This window comes from Trachemys scripta, chromosome 4 (genome assembly GCF_013100865.1).
Source record: "Trachemys scripta elegans isolate TJP31775 chromosome 4, CAS_Tse_1.0, whole genome shotgun sequence".
In the NCBI taxonomy this organism is placed as follows: domain Eukaryota; kingdom Metazoa; phylum Chordata; order Testudines; family Emydidae; genus Trachemys; species Trachemys scripta.
This window is the reverse complement of record NC_048301.1, coordinates 123,206,914-123,228,833: the sequence shown is the minus strand read 5'-3', so window position 1 is coordinate 123,228,833 and position 21,920 is coordinate 123,206,914. Positions and strand designations below refer to the sequence as shown.

Below are 21,920 nucleotides of genomic sequence, written 5' to 3'. Positions count from 1 at the left end.
GAGGCAGTTACTTATGCACAATTAAGAGGCCCAGGCACTGTAGAGCTGCTGCTGAATATCAGGTTAAAGCGCATCACCACAAGTGATGAAATCTATTCCTCCAGGCAATGTAGCCTACTGGATAGGGCACTGGACTTAACTCAGGAGAGCTGGGTTCAATTCCTGGCTCTGCTATTAGCTGATGGTGCCATTATGGGCAAGTCACTTCCTTTCCTGTGCATCAGTTTCCCATCTGTAAAATAGGAATGGGAATAGTGACCTCCCTAGTAAAGCACTTTGAGATCTATGGATGCTGAGTGCTAGGTATTATTAATTATGATCATCAGAGGAATGCTGTCAAGATCAACCCTTTTAAAAACAAGACCTTTTACTTTTCCTATTTAATCTTCTAAAAATAGAAATAGGATTTTTAAAATCCAATTTACTTATATTTTAGGCTGTTTACTTAAAAAAAAATAGTATATGGAGATAGGCCTATCTCACAGAGCTGGAAGGTCACTGAGTCCAGCCCCCTGCCTTCGCTAGCAGGACCAAGTACTGATTTTGCCCCAGATCCCTAAGTGGCCCCCACAAGGATTGAACTCACAACCCTGGATTTAGCAGGCCAATGCTCAAACCACTGAGCTATCCCCCTCCTCTTTTTAATATTATACTTTGTTTGGACAATAAAATTAAACTGGTCAGTTCCACTTCATTGCTGGTTAGTTCCTCTTTCCAGTTTTCACATACCTTCTGCACAGTTTGGGTTCACTGTGAATCCTGACTGCAAAGTGATGGAATATTTAAATGCATTTAACACAACAAAAGCCTTGAATTTTGCTTGTGTCCTATTCTCATATGGATTTTATCCTTTAACAAAATGCTGGGCCTAAATTCCTCATCACTCATCATTTATATAGAACTTTTAAAGTCCAAAGTACATTACAAGCATTCATTAATCTTCAGCTCTTTGTGGTAGTAGGATAATGAGTCCCATTTTTATATATAAAATGAAGGGTGAAGTAGTTTACTAAAGGCCACAGAAAAGAACACTCCCATAGCAAGCAACAGATCCCATATGTTCCTGGCTCACAGTCCAATGTTCAGATCACTCTCTTATTTGACAGTAGCCCTTTAATATCCTTCCCCCAAACAGCCTTCTTATTGAATCTGCCACAGAAAAATGCCACCCCTGTTTCAGAGGATTCATTTTGCCCTTATTTGAAGTTAGGATTAAAAACCCACTCCATCAATTCATCCCACTCCATGTAACCACTGCTTTACTGGGCTGAGATCCATATTAGCTCCTTTATTGAAAACTGCCAAACATGTGCTTTTATGAAACAATCTGAATTTCCCCCCCCCCCCCCCCAAAGTCAGTCAGCAGCCACGATCACATGTAGAATATGCAGGGAGAGTAACAGGCATCAAAAGGGCAAAGAGGAGTTTTCTCCATTATTTCCTTCTGACCTGTTAAGTCCCTTTCTTTGCTTTTCCTAGGATCACTAAAAGCAGCAGTTGGGCTTTCAGTCAGCCACACCATGACTTCCACCAAAGACTTTACTCACCACTGCAGAATGGTCGCAAGGAAGTAATTCATCAGCATTTGTAAAGCTATTTGAGATCACAGAATGGAAGGTGCTATAAAAGCAAAGAGTACTGTTGTTCTACAACACAAGAGGGTTTACAACCTTTTTCTCATTCACCGCTGGATGCCCTAATAAAGTGGCATCAAAAGAGAGTTATATGTACGGGGTAGAGGGACAAAAAGGGATAACTGGCAAAAGGCAATTGGACAATTCTTGAGACAGAGCAGAAGGCAGGGACAAACTAAGCACTGCAATCAATGTACACACATGAAAGCTGTGCTATAGAATCTCCCAAATTCACACCAATCCACTTTGCAGATCAGGCAACACCACAGTGGTTGCTAATAGGTATTTTGGCTACCCGCAAGTGTCCTCTTTCCACCCAAGGGTGATTGTGACAGCTGACAAAGAGTCCTGGGCATTTCCACAACAGATAAATTAGTCATATACAGATCCAGAGTGTGAAATAACGAGGAGTTACTGTAACGCCAGGTCAGGAATCAGGAGACACACACAAACCGCCAGATCTTCACTTTCAGAACAAAGAAGGTCACTGTAACCGTCCCTTCTGGAACAATTCCTCTATGTGTAGCTGGGAGTTAGTGGTATATATTGAAATATTATCCTTTCCCCCTCAAGTCCAGTCACTTGTTACAGAAGTAAGTGGAGCGCCCTTACTTCAGAGGTGTTAACCCAAACCATGCAGCTGAACAAAACGATAAGAGCAGCAGATAGCTTTAGGTGGCCACGGTGTTGGAATAAAGAGGAATTCTCCCACAGTCATTGACAGCAATGCTTTACTGAGAGTCAGTGCGTGCTGAACAGGAGACAATTCATCACTTAATAAAGCCAATATCAGTGAAAAAGACATTCCCTTTTGCTCTGATGCAGACGGAGAAGTAAGCATAGCTAACAGCATCCCCAGCCAGGTGGGGAAGCATCTTTTATGTTAATATAATCCCCGCGGCCAGAAACAGAGAGGTCTCCATCACCCGTGGACGACGCCATCATCTTTTCAATAAGGACTCTAGGAAACAACACACATGTTGTAACAAGCAGCAAGAGACTACACCCCTACAGTCTGGTACACAACTGGATATAGCCACCACTCCTGTGGGAGAACCATCACCCACCAGGACAGAGCTGGCTGCTGTAGACTTAAGGGGACAATACTAGGTAATACAAATTAGAGCTCTTAATCCAGTTCCCTGGGGCAAGCGTTCCCAGCACAAACAGCACTATCAGGGACACTAGCTGGCTGATATGCTGGCAGCATCACTAGAGAGGCCAGAGACTAAATGAACCATGGAGACTGAAGTACCCTCCCCACCTCTGGAGGTGAGCCCCTCCTGTTCCGGATCAAGACACAGCAGCAGGCTTGGATGGGGAAGTCTGCGTTTTCCTGCCATAGCCATTATATGAGCAGAGAGCTTCGGTGCTCAGGAATGAGAATCCAACACCTTTTCATAAGCCCTAGGAAAAGTAGAAGGGCCAAGTTCTCTGCTGGGATAACTCCACTGAAGGATGACTATGTTACAAACAGATCTCCAGTCTCTTACACCCCGCTCTTATTCTCCCAATAGAGACCGGCAGATAAAAAATATCTGCTGTATTTTGTTAAACCCTGTATTTCCCAATGCCTGTCACAGCTTAGACATGGGCAGGATAACTTCTGACCTTTCCGGCTGCAGTTTCCCTTCAGACTGACTTGCACATTATTACTGCTCTATGGTAAATGCCAACAGTGTGCTCAGTTCCTTAAGAGGTTAACCCTTTAGAGCAGCGATTCTCAGACCTCAGTGGTTCAGGAGCCAAATTAGTGATCAACATTACCCCAAAAAGCCACAGTTGTGTGAATTCATTGTTTCATTTACTATTTTTTATAGAGAGAGAGCGCAAAATGACTGACCAACTATTATGTTAACAACAATTGGTTAATAACATCGTAAAAGCATCCTGATTGGTTAATAATTAAATCACACGGTGCTTTAATATCCTGTGCAGCAAGGAGCTGCAGGAGAGACATTAAAGAGCCACTTGCGGCTTCTGAGCCTCAATCTGAGTATCCCTGCTTTAGAGGCACTCTGAGAAGCCATCAGACCTACCTCATAGACTCGTTAATATTCTTGTTTTCCTTGACAGATGTTTCAGTCCAGCCAGAGAAACCGTTCCCCTTGCTGAACCGATCAATCTCTTCCCTGGTCACTGCCCATGAGGAAAGGTCGCACTGTAAAACAAGAGTCGGTCGCTTTAAAAGGAGTCGTTTTTTTTATTTATTTTAAACAAAAGGAGCAGCCTTCCTTCACCCATCCCAACTTGCTGATGTTAAGATAGCGTGGCGTGCCAGCCCTTCCCATACTGGAGAGCATGATCGGATAGGGGTTCCTAGTGGGATGATGTAATTGCCAGTATGTTTATCTGGTTTGAGAGTAATCTGGCACAAGGATGCATGTGCTGGAGATCCCTCCAGAGTGAGACAGCAAGCAGTGGGGCAGAGAAATGTTCTCCCTCATCCAGGCTAGGAAACACTCTGTCTACATCAAGAAAATTCACATCAACCTAACCACACTTATGCTGTTACACTGATGCTAACATAGAGAAATAAGGTGCAGTGCATCTCCATTAGGGGTTTACACTGGCACAGATTTCCTTAGTATCAGAGCCTGCGTTCTTTAAACTCTGCTGTCAGTGTTCTCCCCAGTGAGAAGGAGAATGACTGGATAACATGCTGTCCCCTTTATCATGCCTTTGATAACCAGCTCTTGGCTAATCTTGAATTTTAGACCTTATCACTCAAACTAGACAAGCCTCTCCAATCTGGACCTTGAAGGGGCCACGGAGCTGATAGCACCCCTGTCACCACAGAATATTGGTTTTTTTTGTTTTAATACAAGAGAAATAAATCATTTAACAGAGCAGCAAGCGATTTGAACAATGAAGCTTGACACTGTTCACCAATACACAGATGGCATCTCTCTCAGCAAGGGAAGTATCAGGTCACCCATATAGGTGACCTCATTAGAATACTAACCCTTTCCCTGCCCTGCCATACATGTTTGTCCTAACCTGGTGCAAATTAAAGATCTGTGTGGCCAGAAAAGCTTTGCAACCCTCTGAAAGCCACCACGGGCTGGCTCTGATCGCGCAGCAGAGGGAGTAGATTCCAGAGAAGGAACCCTCGTGGGAGAGCTCTCTGCTGCCGGTTCTGAAAGCGATACCTGGCAATCTGAACTGGTGCTGCCCGTGGGGCAAGACATGGGAAGCCACCTGACAGCGCACAGCAAACAACACTCCAGTGGAAGATGAGGAAGCAACTCAGCATATTGGGCATCGGCCAAAGCTCCATCTACATAAGGCTGGCACTGACATAGGCTAACCAGCCTCAGAGGGTTTTATTAAGCCCGACTGATTCTGTTTCAACACAGAATTTGGCCAACGAGACCCTTTTTAAGCTCAGTTTATAAATCACATTGTAGCCTAAGCAGCAAGTGAGGCTAGAGCCCCGTCTAAACATGGTATGGCTCCATCCACAATGGACAGCCCAACCATATTGAAGTGGTTAAAAGTGCTTTTCAAGATGGTTTTGCAAACAGTTCAACCCCCCAGCATGGGTGTGATCTGAAAATCTGCTCACAAAAGGACATAACAATCCCTCTCTTCTGACCAATCTTCGCTGAACCATTTTGCTGACTCACCAATTCCACAAGGAGAATCATGGAAAACAGGTGTGGAAGGTGCTCAGATACTGCGGTGATGGATGGCAGTATAAACCCCAAGGAGAAGGGGGTCTATTAGATCCCATTCAATCTATCCTTCCTGTCAATGCAGGCTTGTCTCCTCAAACACATTCTCCAGTGTTTAGCCCAGGCTAGAAAAAAATCACTCTGCTTGTGTCAGACTCAATGTTTTAAATAAGTTGTAAACAAAGTGGAAGTTAGAAATGCTAACAGGGGAGCCAGTCACAAATCAGACTAGAGGAAGGAAATCTAGCTATGCAGAGGCTGATCCCACACACACATGGGGGGGAGGGAGGGGAGGAGCTCATGCAGGACTAACCAATCTGTCTGGATGATTTCCACCTCACAAGTTTATCTAACACCCGCCTAAATACAAGTGGTTTGGGAGGAATTTGAAGAAACTCCCAGCTGGGCCTCACTTTCTCTTCACTTTTCCCTATACCCAAATTGTTCCTGGGATCAGTTTTCTCAGAGAAAAAATAATGATGCAAATTTCAATCTAGAGGTATGTCTACATTGCAAGTGAAGGGGTGGTTGTAGTGCAGGCCGGTATACTCATACTAGCTTTGATTTAGCTTGCACTGAGAACAATAGTAGAGAAGATGCAGTGGGATGGGTGTTAGCATGGGCAACTAACCAGCGTACGAGGTAGCTGGGAACCCTACGTATGTACTCTGGTTGCTAGCCAGTGCCACTGCGTCTTCACTGCTCCTGTTAGCTGCACTAGCTAGATTAAATGCCCATGTTATAATCACACCTTCCTGGGCAGTACAGACATACCCTAGGAGCCAGTATTGTCCGAACGTCTGCCCAGCCAAGGAACCACCAGGTCTCCTGAACTGATCCACTTCCCTCAAACCTTTACAAGCTAAGTCAAAATAACACCATGTATGGAGCAGCACTGTCCTAGCTCAGCATTTTAATCCCAAGATCCTTGCCAGATAAAGGTGAATGATCAGGGAAGGGGTTAGCAAGACAAAATACGTAACAGCTCTGACGAAGTCTAGTGGAGAAGGCGATCTTCCTCCCTTCAGTTTAAACCCCCTTTCCCCAAACACACATGCACCTGAGGTCCATCTAGACTTGCTCACCTTATTAGCTAGCAGCAAGCAGGGCACCGGGCTTCCATCTGGCAGCGTGAGCTTGCTGTCCAAATCCTGCTTCCACCTCTGGCTGTTGCTGAACGTGCTGAAGTTAGTGACATCAAACATGATAATGCAGGCCGATGCCTCTCTGTAGTACAGCCGGGTCATGGATGTGAAGCGTTCCTGCCCTGCGGGGGTGGGGAGGAAGAGAAGAGGGGAAAGATGGTTTTTTAAAGATCGTCTTTTTGGATTGGTCCATGCCGAGGATTTGCCCCAGTTGCAGCCAGCTAGGGCCAGCCACCACACACTGTGCCTCCAAGTGCCCCTCTGAAGAAGGAAGGACCACTATCCCCATTTTAGAGATGAGGAAATTGAGGCACAGAGAAGATAAATGTCTTGCCCAAGCAATTCAGTGGCACAGCTGATATTAAATCTTAGAAGTTCCTGACTCCCCCTCACCAATGTGCTCAAGTCACACATCTCCCAAGCCTCTGTTTTCCAACCAAGTTCCTCTCACTATCATTTTCATGGCCATTTAAGCCCGTCTCATTTCCCACCTGCAGCTTGACCTCATCCACGGTCAAGCCTGGCTAACAGCAGCAATACTTTGTCTAAACACAGCTGTTCGGAGGGTTCGAGTCACATTTTTCCCCGATCAGTCTTCACAGGGATTTTTTCCGAAGTATGTACTAGCACAACAGCGCTACGGGCTACGTGCTGTAAACATCTTGTAATGTTATGAACACTGTTCTCAGAAAATAACCTATCTATGTTAGAGGAACTGATAGGACCCTGGTAACTATGCAGCTTGTGCAGTACAATTTTAACCACAGGGTGAACAAGCCCTTTGGGCCTTACTATGCTACCAAAACAACTGTAGCTATGTCTATAATACCACTTACATCAATGTAATTTATGTCGCTCAGGGGTGTGAATAAGCCATCCCCTGAGCAACATAACTTACTCCGACTTAAGTGCTGGCATGGACCGTGCAATGTCAGCAGGAGAGCTTCTCCCGCTGACCATAGCTACCGCCAATTGGGGGTGGATTAATTAAGTCGACAAGAGAGCTCTCCCATCGGCTTAGAGCGGCTCCACTAGAGAGTGGACAGCAGCGCAGCTGCACTGGTCCAGCTGCGTCGCTATGAGCCCTCTAGGTAGCCTTTGTGTTTAAGCAGTGCCTCGCCCTGTAGACAGGACCAAACTATGAAACATTTCTGTTACATGCTTCAGTAACACAACTGAAATGGGACTTGGTCAAATCTACACAGACAAACCCTTATCTACCATGGGGTGGATGATGATTGCATTGTAACAACACAGCACTGTAGGTTTGGAAGGACTTACGGGCTCGTATGCTGGCAGGGGGTCAGCAATACCACATTCTCTACTTACCGCCCAACTGCTATTTTCCCTGTGTGCCTTTTAGACTGTAAGCACAGCAGGGCAGGAACTGGCAATATCGGAGAGTCTTGTACAGCCCTGAGCACATTGCTGGGGGTTAAACAACAATGCAGCAGCCATTAGTCCCACAAACCATAAATGGCCTATTGGGTTTTCAGCTGACATCTGCATGCTGCTGCAATTGGAACAACTTCTCCTTTTTTAATTATTAGATTGATGCCTGTGACACTCACACACACACACACCCCGGAAATACTGGAACAGGATAAAGCCACAGCTAGCCACACCAGTCACCCAGTTCCACAATTACATGCTCCAACCCCCCCCCCCCCCCTCCCCCCCCCCCCCCCCCCCGACACTGCTCTGTCTCCTTTCTTTTTTGCTGCTAAACTTTGATAAAGCTGGAAGCTGAGTTCTTCTGGTTCTCTACAGTGGCAGCTGCAATGAAAGTTTTCTCCATCCCATTGTCTCCCAAACAATGTGCTTCACCCCAACCCAGACCCACCAACTCCAGGGCCTGTAGGGGAATCCTGTCTCCATGACCACTTGATTGCTGTCTCTGATATGGACACTTATACTCTAGGAAATCACTACTCTTTTCACACAGGCCACCAAACAGCTGTCAGATGGTAACTTTCAGGGCCCAATTTTTTTCTCATAGCAGTGGGAGTTGCTCCTGATTTAGCACTGAGGGCGAGGAGAACAGCACTCTACTCATGGCAACCAGCCCGTGCTGTATTCAGACAGGGGATCTAGAGAGGTGAAAAACGTTCCATCCAGATACACATCACCTTCCCTCTCTCCCCATTCAGTCTGTGTTCCTTTGAAATAGTGGAAAGCGTGCTGTGGAATTTATCAATCTATGCTGCTCTGTTCTCTCTAGACTAGCCACATGATTCAACGTTTAATCACCATTGGAAAAAAATAAAAATAAAAACTGTACACCACAAAACAGAACCTTTGTTTTTTCCAACCCAAAATAAAGTCGTTGAGTTTTTTAAGGGTCTTTCGCTGAAGAAGAAAAAAAAGTCAAACAAGTTGGACACTTGGAAACTCTGTCCTCTACTGATTCCAGAGGCTTATATGAGCTCACCTGCGATGTCCCATAGCTGAAGTCGCACCGTCTCGGACTCTGACCACTGAACCACTTTCAGAGCAAAATCCACTGCGAGAGAGAGGAAATCTGATTAGGGATTATGTAAAACCATTGTGCGTTTCCCCAAGCCATTTCTTTCAGTGGTTACAGGCATCTTGCTTTACAACTGATGGATGCTTTACTAGCAATGGCAATTTGTAGTGGACTGTAACATGAATGCCACACGACTTTTCTCCTTCTAAACCCTGCTGTTATTTACTCTTTCCCTGGGCACAGCCAACCCCATGTCCATCCTGCTCCTTCTGCATCATGCAAGCTATAGCTTTGCCTACATCAGCATTTTGTGAGAAGTCTCCTGCCATTGCAGCTCCACCAGCACTGGCTGCAGCAGGAGCACTAGCATAGAAAAAGCATTGGGATTGTCACTGCCATGTTGTTTATAGCCACTTTGAGCAGGGTTAGATAACCCAATGCTAGCACTGCTGGGGCTGATCTGGTGCAAGATATGGCTCCAAACTGTGGCATGCAGCCATGCTGTCCTTTAGGAAAGAGGCAAGCAAGGTGGGATTAGCTCGCTGTTGGACTAACTCTGCTCCCACCAAAGCCAGCACTGACTTCAACGGGATCAGTATTCGGGCCACCCCTAATCTTTGTGAAAATCCCACCCAAAGCTTTTGATTTGCAGAATGGGACTCAAAACCCCACTTGTAAGTCTTATGCTCAACTAGCAATGCTGGGCAAGCACTGTGGCTTGAGTCTTTTGGGGCAGAGAGAGCCTTTTTGTTCTGTTTGTACAGTGCCTCGCACAACAGGGTCCTGGCTAGGGTTCTTAGGTGCTACAGTAGAGGAAATAATAAATGAGATCATCAAAGGAAGATTAAATTCCCAGGGAGAGTTCTGAAGAATAAGCCCTCTCCAGCACCTGATCTTGAGAAATAACAATGTAAACTAAAAAATAATAATACAGGTAATCTTATTACACAGAGAGCTTTACAGGAGACCTCCCCTCCCCCAATCATCCGGATTTACTTTTCATTTCAGTCAAGTGTATTTGGATTGCACATTTTGTGCCCTTGATACACAGTTTCAATGGCAAGCAGGACTAATCAGATCATTTTGATTAGAGGCCAATATACACAATGGGGATAGTTTAAAATGAAAGGTCAGCCTTGCTAATCTTGCTTCTTTTAAAACTGATTGATCCTACATCAAAACGGAAGAAAATGGCAATTAAACAGCTATGTTTAGTAATTTTTTAATAAAGCAAAATGTATCAACATTAAAAATAAGCACTGCCATCTGTCAGAAGTTAGCCTTGGTTCTTCATAAATGCCCAAGAATTTACAAAATTAGCCAATTTTTTGTTTTGTTTTTACTTGTCTCCATTTTGTGCTGCCTGAAACAATTCAGGTGTGTTATTTGGGGAGCAGTTTTTCCTTTCACACACAACCTCCCCACTCCAAACCAAATCAATCTCAAGTGCCCAGCGACCATAAATACAGACACCTGACCTACATTTTTCAGGAGTGACACAAATCAGATAGGCTGTAATCCAAAGGAAGGCTGTCCAGTTGAGCCAATATCTAGTTCAGTGGTTCTGAAACTTTCTGAAGCTAAAGATTTATTTTCTAACAATTGAGGACAGAGAGAGAATGCATCACCCCTGCTGCTGCAAATGATCAAAGCTGTGTGTAAGTGCACGTTTTGCAAGGCCAAATCCAGGCACTTTGTACATCACTGTCTCAGTGGGGTGCAGGCCCCCAGTTTGAGAACCTCTGACCTAGTTCTTCATCTTGGATTCTCCAGCAGAGAGATTAAAGTAAGCATATGCTTTGAAAAAAACAGGAAAAGCACCAACACTGGCCTCTATTATCCTGTCCCACTCGGACACCGTTTGGATTGAGCCTTAGTGCCTCCTGCACTTGGCCTGTTATTCAACCCTGCTATGTTAGCGTTAATAGCTGGGCTGGACAATGTTTTCAAACACAGGATTGTTTCCACACACCATTAAGGTCCTGTATGCAAAAGTCAACTGTGTTGTGAGTCTCTGTTATGATGCGCTTGTCCCTAAGACAATTAACACACACTTCCATTTTAGTGTTAAGTCTATACTTAAATGTTTAATAGTGATTTAACAATGTTACATAACACAGCCTTAAATTCTAGCATAAACAGGACACAGACATTTGCATCACAGAACAAATATTTGGGTTGCGGCTACACCAGACTTTACAACGGAGTTAATTAACACACCCTACCATCACTAAAAATTCAAGGGCCCGCTTAGCCTTTAAGTATCAAACACTCTTAACTGTGTTCCCCAACCCTGCTAACCTTCTGCTCATTCAAAATCTCTCCTCTGAGGAATTCAGGATGAAAGACTATTGCAATCCTGCCTACATGGGAGCTGTCTGTCTATCCCGGTTTGCTTCCAACACGGCCATAACTAGCATGGTTTCATTGCACACAGAAATTTAGTTTCTGCTAGAGTGGCTTCAACTATGTTATAAAATAGGGAACAAGGCCAAGGCCAAGCATGTCCCATGTCATGGGACTAAGGTGCTGTCACCAGGTCCTCCAACACAGCTGATTCTACAGTGGAGAAAGGACCTCAAACTGTTATCTAGCAGTGTTAAGAAGTTGTAACATACACTGGGTAGCAGGTTTATTTATAGCTGCAATGCTGCTAGGGTGGCCATTTAAACAATATTCCTTTCCACCACGGGCAACAAGACCACGGTGATTAGCGGCACCTTTGGAAAATTCCAAAGCAGTTCCCGTACCTGATAACCAACCATAGCTGGTGCTCCCAGCATAGGGAGAGCCTTAAAGAGAAGTTGGCTTCAGGTTTTCATTGGGCAGTTTGTAATGATCAGAGGCCTCAGAGTTAGAACTCATCAGGATGTGTTTGTGCTCAAGTGGCTAGAGTCAGGCTACCCAAATCCTTTCCTGTAGGATCAGAAAAGTTACTAGCCTATTTGTCAACAGGGACCTAATTAAATAACAGCTGTAAAGCAACCTGAGGTCCTTAGTTGTAAGATGCTGCAGGAAATGCAAAATATTATACTTGCAGGCTGAAAACTGCCCTTTTTATTGAGTTACTTCAGGTTTTTACTGCTGGGGGGTATAGGAGAAACAAATTTCACATCTCTGCCTGTGAGCAAAGGACCCTCAATAAATAAGAGCACAGTACATTTCTACAACAGCTTTCAACTTAAAATGACCCCAGAGCACTTTACAAACACAAGGTAAGTTATGGCCTACATTTTTAAGAGTGACTAGTGATTCTGGGAGCCCAATATAAAAGGACCTAATTTTCAGAAAGTCCCAGGCATCCACTCTCTAAAAATCTGGCCTCTTTGCACCCCAAATCTCTTTTGAAAATGCAGACCACAAACTATATACAGTGATCTCTTCAACCAGCACTGAAACGTTGGCATTTCTGGGGTGGAACATGGAACACAATAGCTATTTAATGGCACACAGCAACACTAGGCCGCAGCAGTCCACTCATACAGTAAGTGCTAAGATGCAACCATCCTAATTTCCCCCTTTATGCCAACAGTAATTCCTTCCACACATCAATCCTTCATTAAAACAATCCATTAAAACTCCTTGCCTTCTCACAGAGGAGACAGCTCACCCTGTTGACAAAAATCCTTGTTGACAAATATGCAGTGGTAAAAGATGTCCAAGGTATTTTCCTTTCTGATAGCTACTGCCCACTACCATCTTTCTGGGGATCAAATCCTGCAGCTCTTGCTCAGGTCAAACTCTCACTGACATCAATAGGAGTTTTGCCTGCATATATACTGCAGAATTTGCCCCAGTAAGACACTATTGATGGGAAGGCAATGGAAGCCCTAGAAGTCACACAAATGGCTTCTAACTACAAACCAGCATGTTGTAATAAGCTTAATAATACTTCACAGTGGCACAGTGCTTCCAATCTTCAAAGCAGTGCACAAACATTATAATTTAGCAAATGACAATGCAATCCACAGAAATATATAGCAAGAGGAGAGGGAAATATACATCCCAAGCCAGGAAAATATTCCACATTTAGAGACACTGAACATATAGTTTAGAACAGAGTGGAGGAGTATTAGACAGTTTTGCTGATTTCCCCCCTTACAAATAGATCGCTGCAGGCAGCTCTCTTTTGATAATCACTCACCTCCCACGGTGGATTTGTAGTGCTTGTTGAAGCTGTCGTTGGCATATCGCTGGACCAGCGACGTCTTCCCAACCGTGGCATCTCCAATAATGAGAACTTTAAACATATGGTCATTATGCCCCATTTTTATACCAAGCAAACACAACCACCCTCTCTTTATTATTCAAGCATCTTTAGTCTAATCTGAGCACACATAACCCAAGGGAGATGGGGGAACCAAAAAACCACTTTTTCATGTGGAAAACTTTTACAGAAGTGAACATGCATGTGCTAGCCGAAGTTTGTAAATACTTATTTCCCCTCTTACAGCCATGATCTGCTCTGCACAACACACGCAGACAGAGTGGTCTAGTTTCTGTATAACTTTCTGCTTTTCCCTGGAGATGCAGTGTTTTGTACAGAATGCCCTTCACTTAGAGAGAGGGGCACACCATTAACCTAGCTACAGTACATAACTTTCTGCTTCCTCCTGCAGACATAGCCTTCTCTGTACCGCTCACTCAGAAAGACAGATCTAGCTTCTTAATAACTTCTGCTCCCTCTTGCAGACGCACGCCCCTCTGTTTGGTTTGCAGGGAAAGCAAGTTAAAAAATAACTAGTCCCAAAGAAGAATTAGCCACAGGATGAAGGAGGATAACATAAGATAAATCAACAGCCAAACCCAGAACGTTTCCTGGAATTTCAGTCTTCATGCAATTGCACTGGAGGGACAGCTGAGCCCTGCCACACTCATCACACAGGTTGGGGGGAAAGCTTCCCCACACTACGCAATGGTTGTTTCCCCTGCTTACTACTAAAGATGATGGAGGTAAAGACCGAGCCCTGCTTCCGCCTAGTGGGGCAGAGCAGAAGCTGCTCCTCCTTCAGCAGCCACCAGCCCCTTTGCCAGCTGCTGTCATGTGAGAAGGTCAGGTGGCTGCACTAGCCCAGCCCCACCCAGAAAACTGCATTACCCATCAGGCACCTCGGGGAAAAGTGAGACAGAGAAGGGAGTCTGTGGGCGCAGGGGCTGGTGGGAAGTGTAGTCTGTAGGGAGGAGGAGAGTGACCACTCTCTAGTCTTAAAGGGACACGCTGTGCTTTTTGTAAAGCTACTTCTCCCACTCTCTCTACTGTTGGATCAATGCCCTTTTTTTTTTAGTAAAAGAGCGGCGCCTACACAGGATTGCATTTAGGACATTTACCCAGCACTATGTGTGGTGCAGAAGTAAACTTTGCAGACTGAGAGCCAGGACTCCTGGGTTCTAGTTCCATCTCTGAGAGGCAGTGTAGCCTATAAGTAGAGCAGTGGGGGGCAAAGACTCATGGGCTCTAATCTCACCTCTGCGGCTCCCTTGGTGCAGCCTAGGGGATAGGTTTCAGAGTAGCAGCCGTGTTAGTCTGTATCCGCAAAAAGAAGAACAGGAGTACTTGTGGCACCTTAGAGTATATGCATCTATATGCATCCGAAGAAGTGGGCTGTAGTCCACGAAAGCTTATGCTCTAATAAATTTGTTAGTCTCTAAGGTGCCACAAGTACTCCTGTTCTTCTTTTTGTGGCACCTTAGAGACTAACAAATTTATTAGAGCATAGGGGATAGTGCGTGGGATGGACTCAGGACTCCTGCATTCTTTTGCCTGACTGCCCCTGGCCAGCTGAGTGCCCTTGGACAAGCCACTTCCCGGCACCGTGCCTCAGTTTCCCAATATGTAAAAAGGGGATAATGACACTGACCACCTTTGTAAAGTGCTTTGAGAGCTACTGATGAAAAGGTCTATCTAATAGGTATTGATTGTTGCTTAATGACTTTTTCATTCAAGAAGTCCTTTGTGTGACTTCCCTTTCCTTACTGAAATTCATTTATTCCACAAAGGCATAGTCATGGACCTCCACCCCGCCCATGAATTTTTTTATTTCAGTTATTGACATTTTTAAAACTTTGATTTTTCAACTTTTTTTATCATTGAAATGTCAAATATAAAAAAGGATGAATGTATCACCTGCCTCCCCCCCCCCCCAAAGTCACAAATAATTCACCCTGCTTCTCTTCCAATTTGGTATCTGGTCAAAATTTTCTGAATTTTGACGCAAAAATGTTTGGTTCAAATTTTGACCAAAAAAGGTAGAGATTTTCCCAGTTTCTTTCCCATATTTTTTGGTCATTTCTATTAATTAATGCGCTCCTGTAAAATGATATCTTCAGCCCATGTATCACATGTCTGAATTGTATTTGCCATATCCAGTTGGCAGTAAATACTGTGAGCTCTTCAAAGACATAGTAACCTCTACGCGTGTACGCACCTGAGTACACAGACAGCGCTCAATAAGCACATTGCTTACTGACTTCAAGGGGATGAAGTGAGGTTTAATTAAGAGCTACAAAAGATATGGAAATATCAGAAGAAAGATACTATATAAGCACATATTGTAATGAACTGCTGCCACGGCCCTTATGCTGGGTAGAATTCAGTCATAGCCCCTATAGTGCTAAGAGCTAATGGAGATTCTCCTTCAACTCAGGTGGTAAGGGCTTGTGCATTTAAAGCAGGAGGAACTGTATTTGATCCTGGCTACAAAGTCTCAACTTGGCACAGACCAGGAATTTCAGCGTTAACTAGGATTAAATATAAACTGCAATTCTATGCTGTTTGGAACAGGGACTGTTTTTCATCATGTTTCTATTACACAGTGAGGTACTCCCATGGTTGAGACCTATAGACACTATCACACTCTAACTGTTAAATAATGATTAAACACAAAGGATGGATTGAAGAAATAATCATGACAAAAGTTCTCCTAGAATCTGGTCAGGGATAAAGGAATTTTGATATGTTAAAATTTTGTCGTAAAGAAGAAAGAACCTAGCAAGTTTGTAGGTTTTGCTCCCACGTCTCAGGCCTGGCTCCATCCAGCTTCCAATCGGGTATCAGACCACCTGTTCTAACGTTACATTCACTAGGAACAACACCGAGGAGAGTGAGACCAGTTGGCATGTGCAAGATGTAAGCAGCTTGCCGTATTGCCAGCTCTTGTGATATCTGGTCCCAGCTTCTGGAGTCTTGTGATCACAGGATCTCACTTTAAAAAAAATGAAATTTAAGTTGTAGCCCTTGCAGTTGTATAGAAAAATTAGAAAATGCCCTAATGGCTGAAAAACAAGAAGGCAACTAAAAATAACTCAACATTAGAAAAAAAAATCATGATTTTTAAGAGTCTGACTCAAGGGCAGAATTTCACCCAGGATTTTTTTTTTTTTAACACTCAGGGTTGGCGAAAAGGACCAAAAGCAAGGTTCTGTCTGAAAAAACAGCCATTAAGAAATCTTCCCACACATTCCAGTGAATAAATAGACAGTGGCAAGAGACCCCTTTGGTTTTTATTCATATTGGGTTGTTTGTTAGAGGAAGCAGAGTGATGGGTACTTCCAGTTAAAGGGGACTTTGCAAAACAAAAAGTTACTTCGCACCTGCAAATGTCTGCTTCTGCTTTTTCTGTAAAATGTATACATTTCTCTCTCTCTCTCTCACACACACACACACACACACACGGGAGAATCAGAACTCAGAATGACAAGTTACGCAGCAGGATATAGATTCAGATAAGAGAGACTTTGGGAGTAAATGAAGTCTCACTGGTTTTCACTTGTCCTTAATGCAGTGAGACAGCTAGGGTTGGTTTCAGAAAACACAAGGTGACCCTTGCTCGGACAAGCAGTCAAAAAGCACATCCATACAGGATAAGAAATGGTCCATGGTCTTAAAAAAAAAAAAAAAAAAAAAAGGAAAAAGGCTGCAGCTGTAGGGAACTGGTTGTGGGCTCCAGTACCAGCGGGTCTGGGAGGTTGCTTAGCATTCACTGTGCATGGGCTCGAGCATCCTTAGCTGGCATAGACCTTGACAAACAGATTATGGGAGAAGAGGAGATACATGTTAATAGAGATGCCCTGCCATCAGAGATTGCGATTACAAAAACAGCAAAGGGTTCTGACGCACATCATGTGGCTGAAAAAACAATGGCATTCTCCGCCTAGAACTCACACTGAATTTACAGGAAGCCATCTGAACGCAGGGCTATGGCTGGGATGGGTAGAGGCTGGTGGGCTGCAATATACCTTTTTCATGGAACACGTGTGGCTTGCTCTGCATACACATTTTTACATATATTCCATTGATCGTTACAACACTGAGTTGCTAGAAAGCTATAGCGAGAGCCAAGATGAGCCCAGAGAAAGATCTTTAATCAAGTGGCTGCTGGACTTGACATACATTAAAGCACAATGTACTAGGCAAGATGTTATTAATTCAGACAATGTACCATGTTCCAAATCAATTATTAAGCCAGATGTGCCGCATGAATAAGCCACTCATGCAAACCCCTTAGCATAAACAAGGACAAGAGAGCAACTTTGACCAACCGCGTGAACTCCTGCCTTTTGAAATCTACTGAGAACAGACATCAGCTTCCTGGCCATCCACTGAATGACCTTGCCACAGGGATAGCCAAGTGGCTAAGCTGCCAGCGCTTCCTTGTTCAAGTTTATAATCCTTGAATCAAAAGGTTATCCTTAAAGCTGATTGGCAAGCTGTCTTGCACATACGCTCTCCAGAAGGAGAATACCCCCCCTTCACCCAAATTTTTTTTCCACAATTTTAAAAAGTGGGATTGTGTGTGTGTGTGTGTAAGTTCCCATTTTGTTGGGAAGCCGTTTCTATTTAAAAGATGGAAATATTTCAACCAGTTATGTCTCTCTCCGATGCAAGCAGGGACAGCTGCATGCTTCTCCCTTCCGAAATAGGGGTAGGGATCCAGACTGTTGACAGTATGGGACCTTGCTCCAGCAGGGTCCAGGCAGCTCCCTTCCTCAAGGACATCATCAGCCTGTAGGATCTAGTCCTGTGGGGGACTTTCAGTCGGCCTTCTGTCTGCATTACATAACTATTAGAGAGCATCTTGGCATGATCTGTAAGAGTAGGGGCTTGTCCTGGCATCCCAAGATGCCCTGTGTGTGCTGGTTTGGCATCTTCCTTCAGCCCTGTGGTAACAATGTGAAGTAATGGTGTAAATTCTTTGGGATCTTCCAGGATGGACTCTGCTATAGAAACTGCAAGACAATTTCCCCAGTCCTCCCTCTGCTAGCCTGCAGATCCAAGTTGTCTATATGTAACCTCGCCTTTCCTCTCCTCAGCTGAGCCAGTGCTGCGGGGAAGCCTTGTATCACATTAAGGACTTTTACATGGCTAGGCCACAGCACTATGAAGTATTTAATTTTAAATTTCCAATACTCTTGTCAAAGTAAAGGAGCATAGCCCAGTTTGTGATTCAGTCTCTTTGGAGACTTTCATAGGATGAAGTGTTAAGACTGGACCATCCTGTTCAGTTCCCTACCAACACAAAGATGTTCCCTGAATTTTCTAGGATGGAGTCTGGTTTTAAGTGCCTCAGACAATGGGATTCCCACCACTTCACTTGGGAGACTAAACCACTCTAAAAAGTCTCCCGCGCAGGGGAAATCTTCCTCAATATTCATCTTACATTTCCCTTTTCCCAACTTTCAGGGATTTTGTCTGTGCCCAATCCAGTACGCAAAGCTTATATCGCTATGGAGGGTGCTTTCTCGGTGATTGAGGTGCTTTCCCACAGCTGCACTAATTTGCCTCACAACCAATTCATACGAAAGGGGATCTAGTCTAGTTTTATGCTGCATGAGAGCATATACTAGTGATATTCAATGGCCAATTCCTTATCAGACAAGAGTGTACATGTCAGCATCAGACCTGTGACCTTGGCTAGCGATAGCCTATGAACTAGATTTCTCTCTCACTCCGTTTACAGAAAAGTGTCAATATCTCCACTGAAAAATTTTTTTTAAAAAGATACATCAGGGTAGAATTAGTAGCGGTGCAAACAAAATCAGGCCCCTTAGCTGAAAGCGCAGAGCTTCCTAGTTCAGGAGGACAATTTTCAACTAATAGGGTGAGCAGTGTTCACAAATTATGGCTTGAAGGGAAAAAAAAGTAGGCCACAATCCACATAAATAAATGCCATCTTTATTTTACCAAATATAATTTAAAAATCAGATAAGTTGACATTTGTCAATTCAGTTATACAACTATAAATATTTAAGACAGTCTTTTTTAAATTTTCATACAAAGAGGAACCCAATATTCTCTTCATTTGCAGCCAGATCTAAAGTACACATGCATTCGCGTTCAACTGGTGAAAACTAAAAAAAAAAAAAATAAAGTTTTCCTTCAAAGCTTTTTTAAATTTAAATGTAAATTAAGTTCTTACCCTCCCTGCCCACCCTCCCTTCCCTCAACCTGGTAAAAATGTAGGTACCTCACCCAAGTAGAACTATGGCTCTTAAAACAATCACCTCTACCTCCCTCAGTTTTTCAGTGGAGATCATGGAGGGTTTCTCTCTTTCACTGGCACGAGTCTTTAGTTAGGGAACTGATGAGGCATGTAAAATAGTAGGAGTGGGTCTACTAAAAGCTCAAGTGTTAGGGACGGGAAATCTCAAATGCATCTCTCAATACTGGGCATGGAAGCAAGTGAACAGTTTTTTGTGTCTGTTAACGCTGAGGTGCAGGAGAAGATCTCGAAGGAATTGAGACTTCAGTGCAGCAAAATTTCAACAGATGCCCTGCACAAGTTAGATTAGTGAGAAGTCGCTGGGGTGAAGAGATGCGATTGTAGCTCTGAAATTCACAAGTGACATTTGAAGAGAGCAGTTCCGAGGCTTTCTAACCTAGAAATGAAAGCCCTCTGGAAACACACTCCCTACTAGCGCAGGGTCTGCGAGACAGCACTCTATTAAGAACTGCAATTCTGTGACTTAAGGCAGTCTTCATGTAAGCCAGGTCTCCCAAATACCCTGTACAGTTAAGACCATAAAAAAGAGGCATCCCTCAGTGTGAAACAGGAAACGATTCTTCTACAAGTACCTTTAGACAGTGGTCCCTCAGCTCTTATCTTTTTGACATGCAAGACACTAAACGTGGTTTGGTTTAGACACCTATATAGGTTCCTGTATTTTTTGGTATAGTTTCCCCAACAGTCCATGATGGAACTTCCCTTTTAGTTTCAAACCTGTCAACATGCCTGGCAGAGCCGGCTCCAGGCACCAGCCCAGCAAGCAGGTGCTCGGGGCGGCCAAGGGGAAGGGGCGGCACGTCACGTCGGGCTGTTCGGCAGCGGGTCCCTCTGGGAGGGAAGCACCTGCCGCTGAATTCCCGCTGAAGAAGAAAGTGGCGCGGTGGAGCTGCCGCCAGAGTGCTGCTGATCGCAATTGCGGTCATGGCTTTTCCCCCCCCACGCCGCTTGGGGCGGCAAAAACCCTGGAGCCTGTCCTGATGCCTGGCCTTAAACCAGGTCTCTAGCACTGAACTGCAGGGAAAGCTCTGAGCCAATTCCAGACTGGAATTTTGCAGCATGGGTCAATTGCTGGTCATGACAGATACACTTGGCTGGCCTGTTGCGGTCTTGTTTGGCCCACGGTAAGGACAAGGTGGGGTGGTCTTCCAAGCAAACCACTCCCTCCCAAGAGAGTCAGGACTGCCATACTTATGTGGCTGTGGTAGAGTGCCAATATATTGAGCAGCAACCATCACCCCCTGAAACTGAGCCTCACTTAGGGCGAAGAAAGTCAAAATCTACACAACACATTGAGTATCACTTCGCACTTGTTGCACGTAATACCCAGCTCTCTGGGAAAAGCCAAAAAGGAGAAAAACAGCATTGTTTTAAGGAGCTTGTGGGAGAGACACAAAAGTTGACCCAGTATCAGAAAATAAGAGCTACTACAAGAGTGCAGGGTGTGTGTGTGTTCTGGAAAGAGGAATGCATTTCAGACTTTTTAAGGGGCAAACTAAAGCCCTACATACAATTAAAAATCCAGCAACTTTAGGGTTATGTTTTAAAGCCTCAAATAAACCGGGTGAGCGCTCCTTATAAGCATCTGGGGGTGGGAGTGGATGTTTAAAAGGCCTCTTTCTGGCCCACTCAAGCTAGTTCTCTAACCAGAATCTTCTTTGATTTAGAATCCAGGCATAAAGTGGGGCTTTGGGGGAGGATCTGGGGATGTCCCAAATCCTAATTTATAGAGTGTTCCCTCCTGGGAGGTGCCTGTTCAGTTTATAATTAAAAACAAACCTCAATTGTATCTTGAACATTGAATGCTTATGAACCAAAAGAGTGATGCTTCACCTCTAGTGACGGGTGCGGGTTTCCTTTATGATCCGACTACTCAATCAACATTTCCAATAGAACCTTGGTTCAGATGCTACTGCTATAAAATTGCACTTGGTGATTGTCTCTTACACTTTTTTTTGTCCTTTCTAAAACTAGATTTTTCTGTACAAACTGGGCTTGAAATATAAACCACATAAAATTCCCATTGAAAATAATGAGAATCCAGGATCAAAGCTGAAGTCCCAAGAGAGACAGAAGGAAGGGAAGGAGGAAAGAAGGGGATAGCTAGTCTCCCACGTCCGTGTCCCGGTCACCGATGAGCCAGAGAACGTGGAAACTGAGAGCCAAGAGACCTGTCCCAAGCAGGTCACCCAGTGCCGTCAAGTAAGGGATGGAAAAGTTGTCGGGATCCAGGCCCCTACCCCACATCCAATGCACCATCCAGTCGGCAATGTAGAGTAGAATGAGAACCTGGAAAACAGACAAGAGGAAAGAGCCATATTAGCTACTAATCCAGACTTTCACGCCCCTTTCTCCCCCAGGACAAAGCTTCCCAAGTTCCTCTATATTCAGGCACCTGCAATTCAGCCTGATTGAAGTGCGAGCCCCTATTAATCCCATTCAAGCCTAAGGAATAGTTTAGAGGAGTAAGAGATGGGTCTTATTGTTAAGAGGAACAT

General features: G+C 44.3%; 2 protein-coding genes across 3 annotated transcripts in view; both read right to left on the bottom strand.

The window, feature by feature from the left end:
- Nucleotides 1–1,343: 1,343 nt before the first annotated feature.
- Nucleotides 1,344–13,946, bottom strand: RAB29 (RAB29, member RAS oncogene family). Its single transcript, XM_034767159.1, has 5 exons — nt 13,068–13,946; nt 8,888–8,959; nt 6,397–6,578; nt 3,674–3,795; nt 1,344–2,595 (listed from the first exon to the last, which is right to left on the bottom strand). Exons 1-5 carry the CDS (start codon nt 13,189–13,191, stop codon nt 2,478–2,480), a joined length of 618 nt encoding a protein of 205 aa, XP_034623050.1. The 5' UTR covers nt 13,192–13,946; the 3' UTR covers nt 1,344–2,477.
- A 5,132-nt stretch (nt 13,947–19,078) lies between these two features.
- The window catches only part of SLC41A1 (solute carrier family 41 member 1), a 31,544-nt gene continuing 28,702 nt past the window's right edge, over nt 19,079–21,920 (bottom strand). For both annotated transcript variants that reach the window (XM_034767157.1, XM_034767158.1), the window contains exon 11: nt 19,079–21,711. In XM_034767157.1, the coding sequence (XP_034623048.1) occupies nt 21,526–21,711 (186 nt within the window). In that variant the 3' untranslated portion in view covers nt 19,079–21,525. The remainder of the gene's footprint in view (nt 21,712–21,920) is intronic.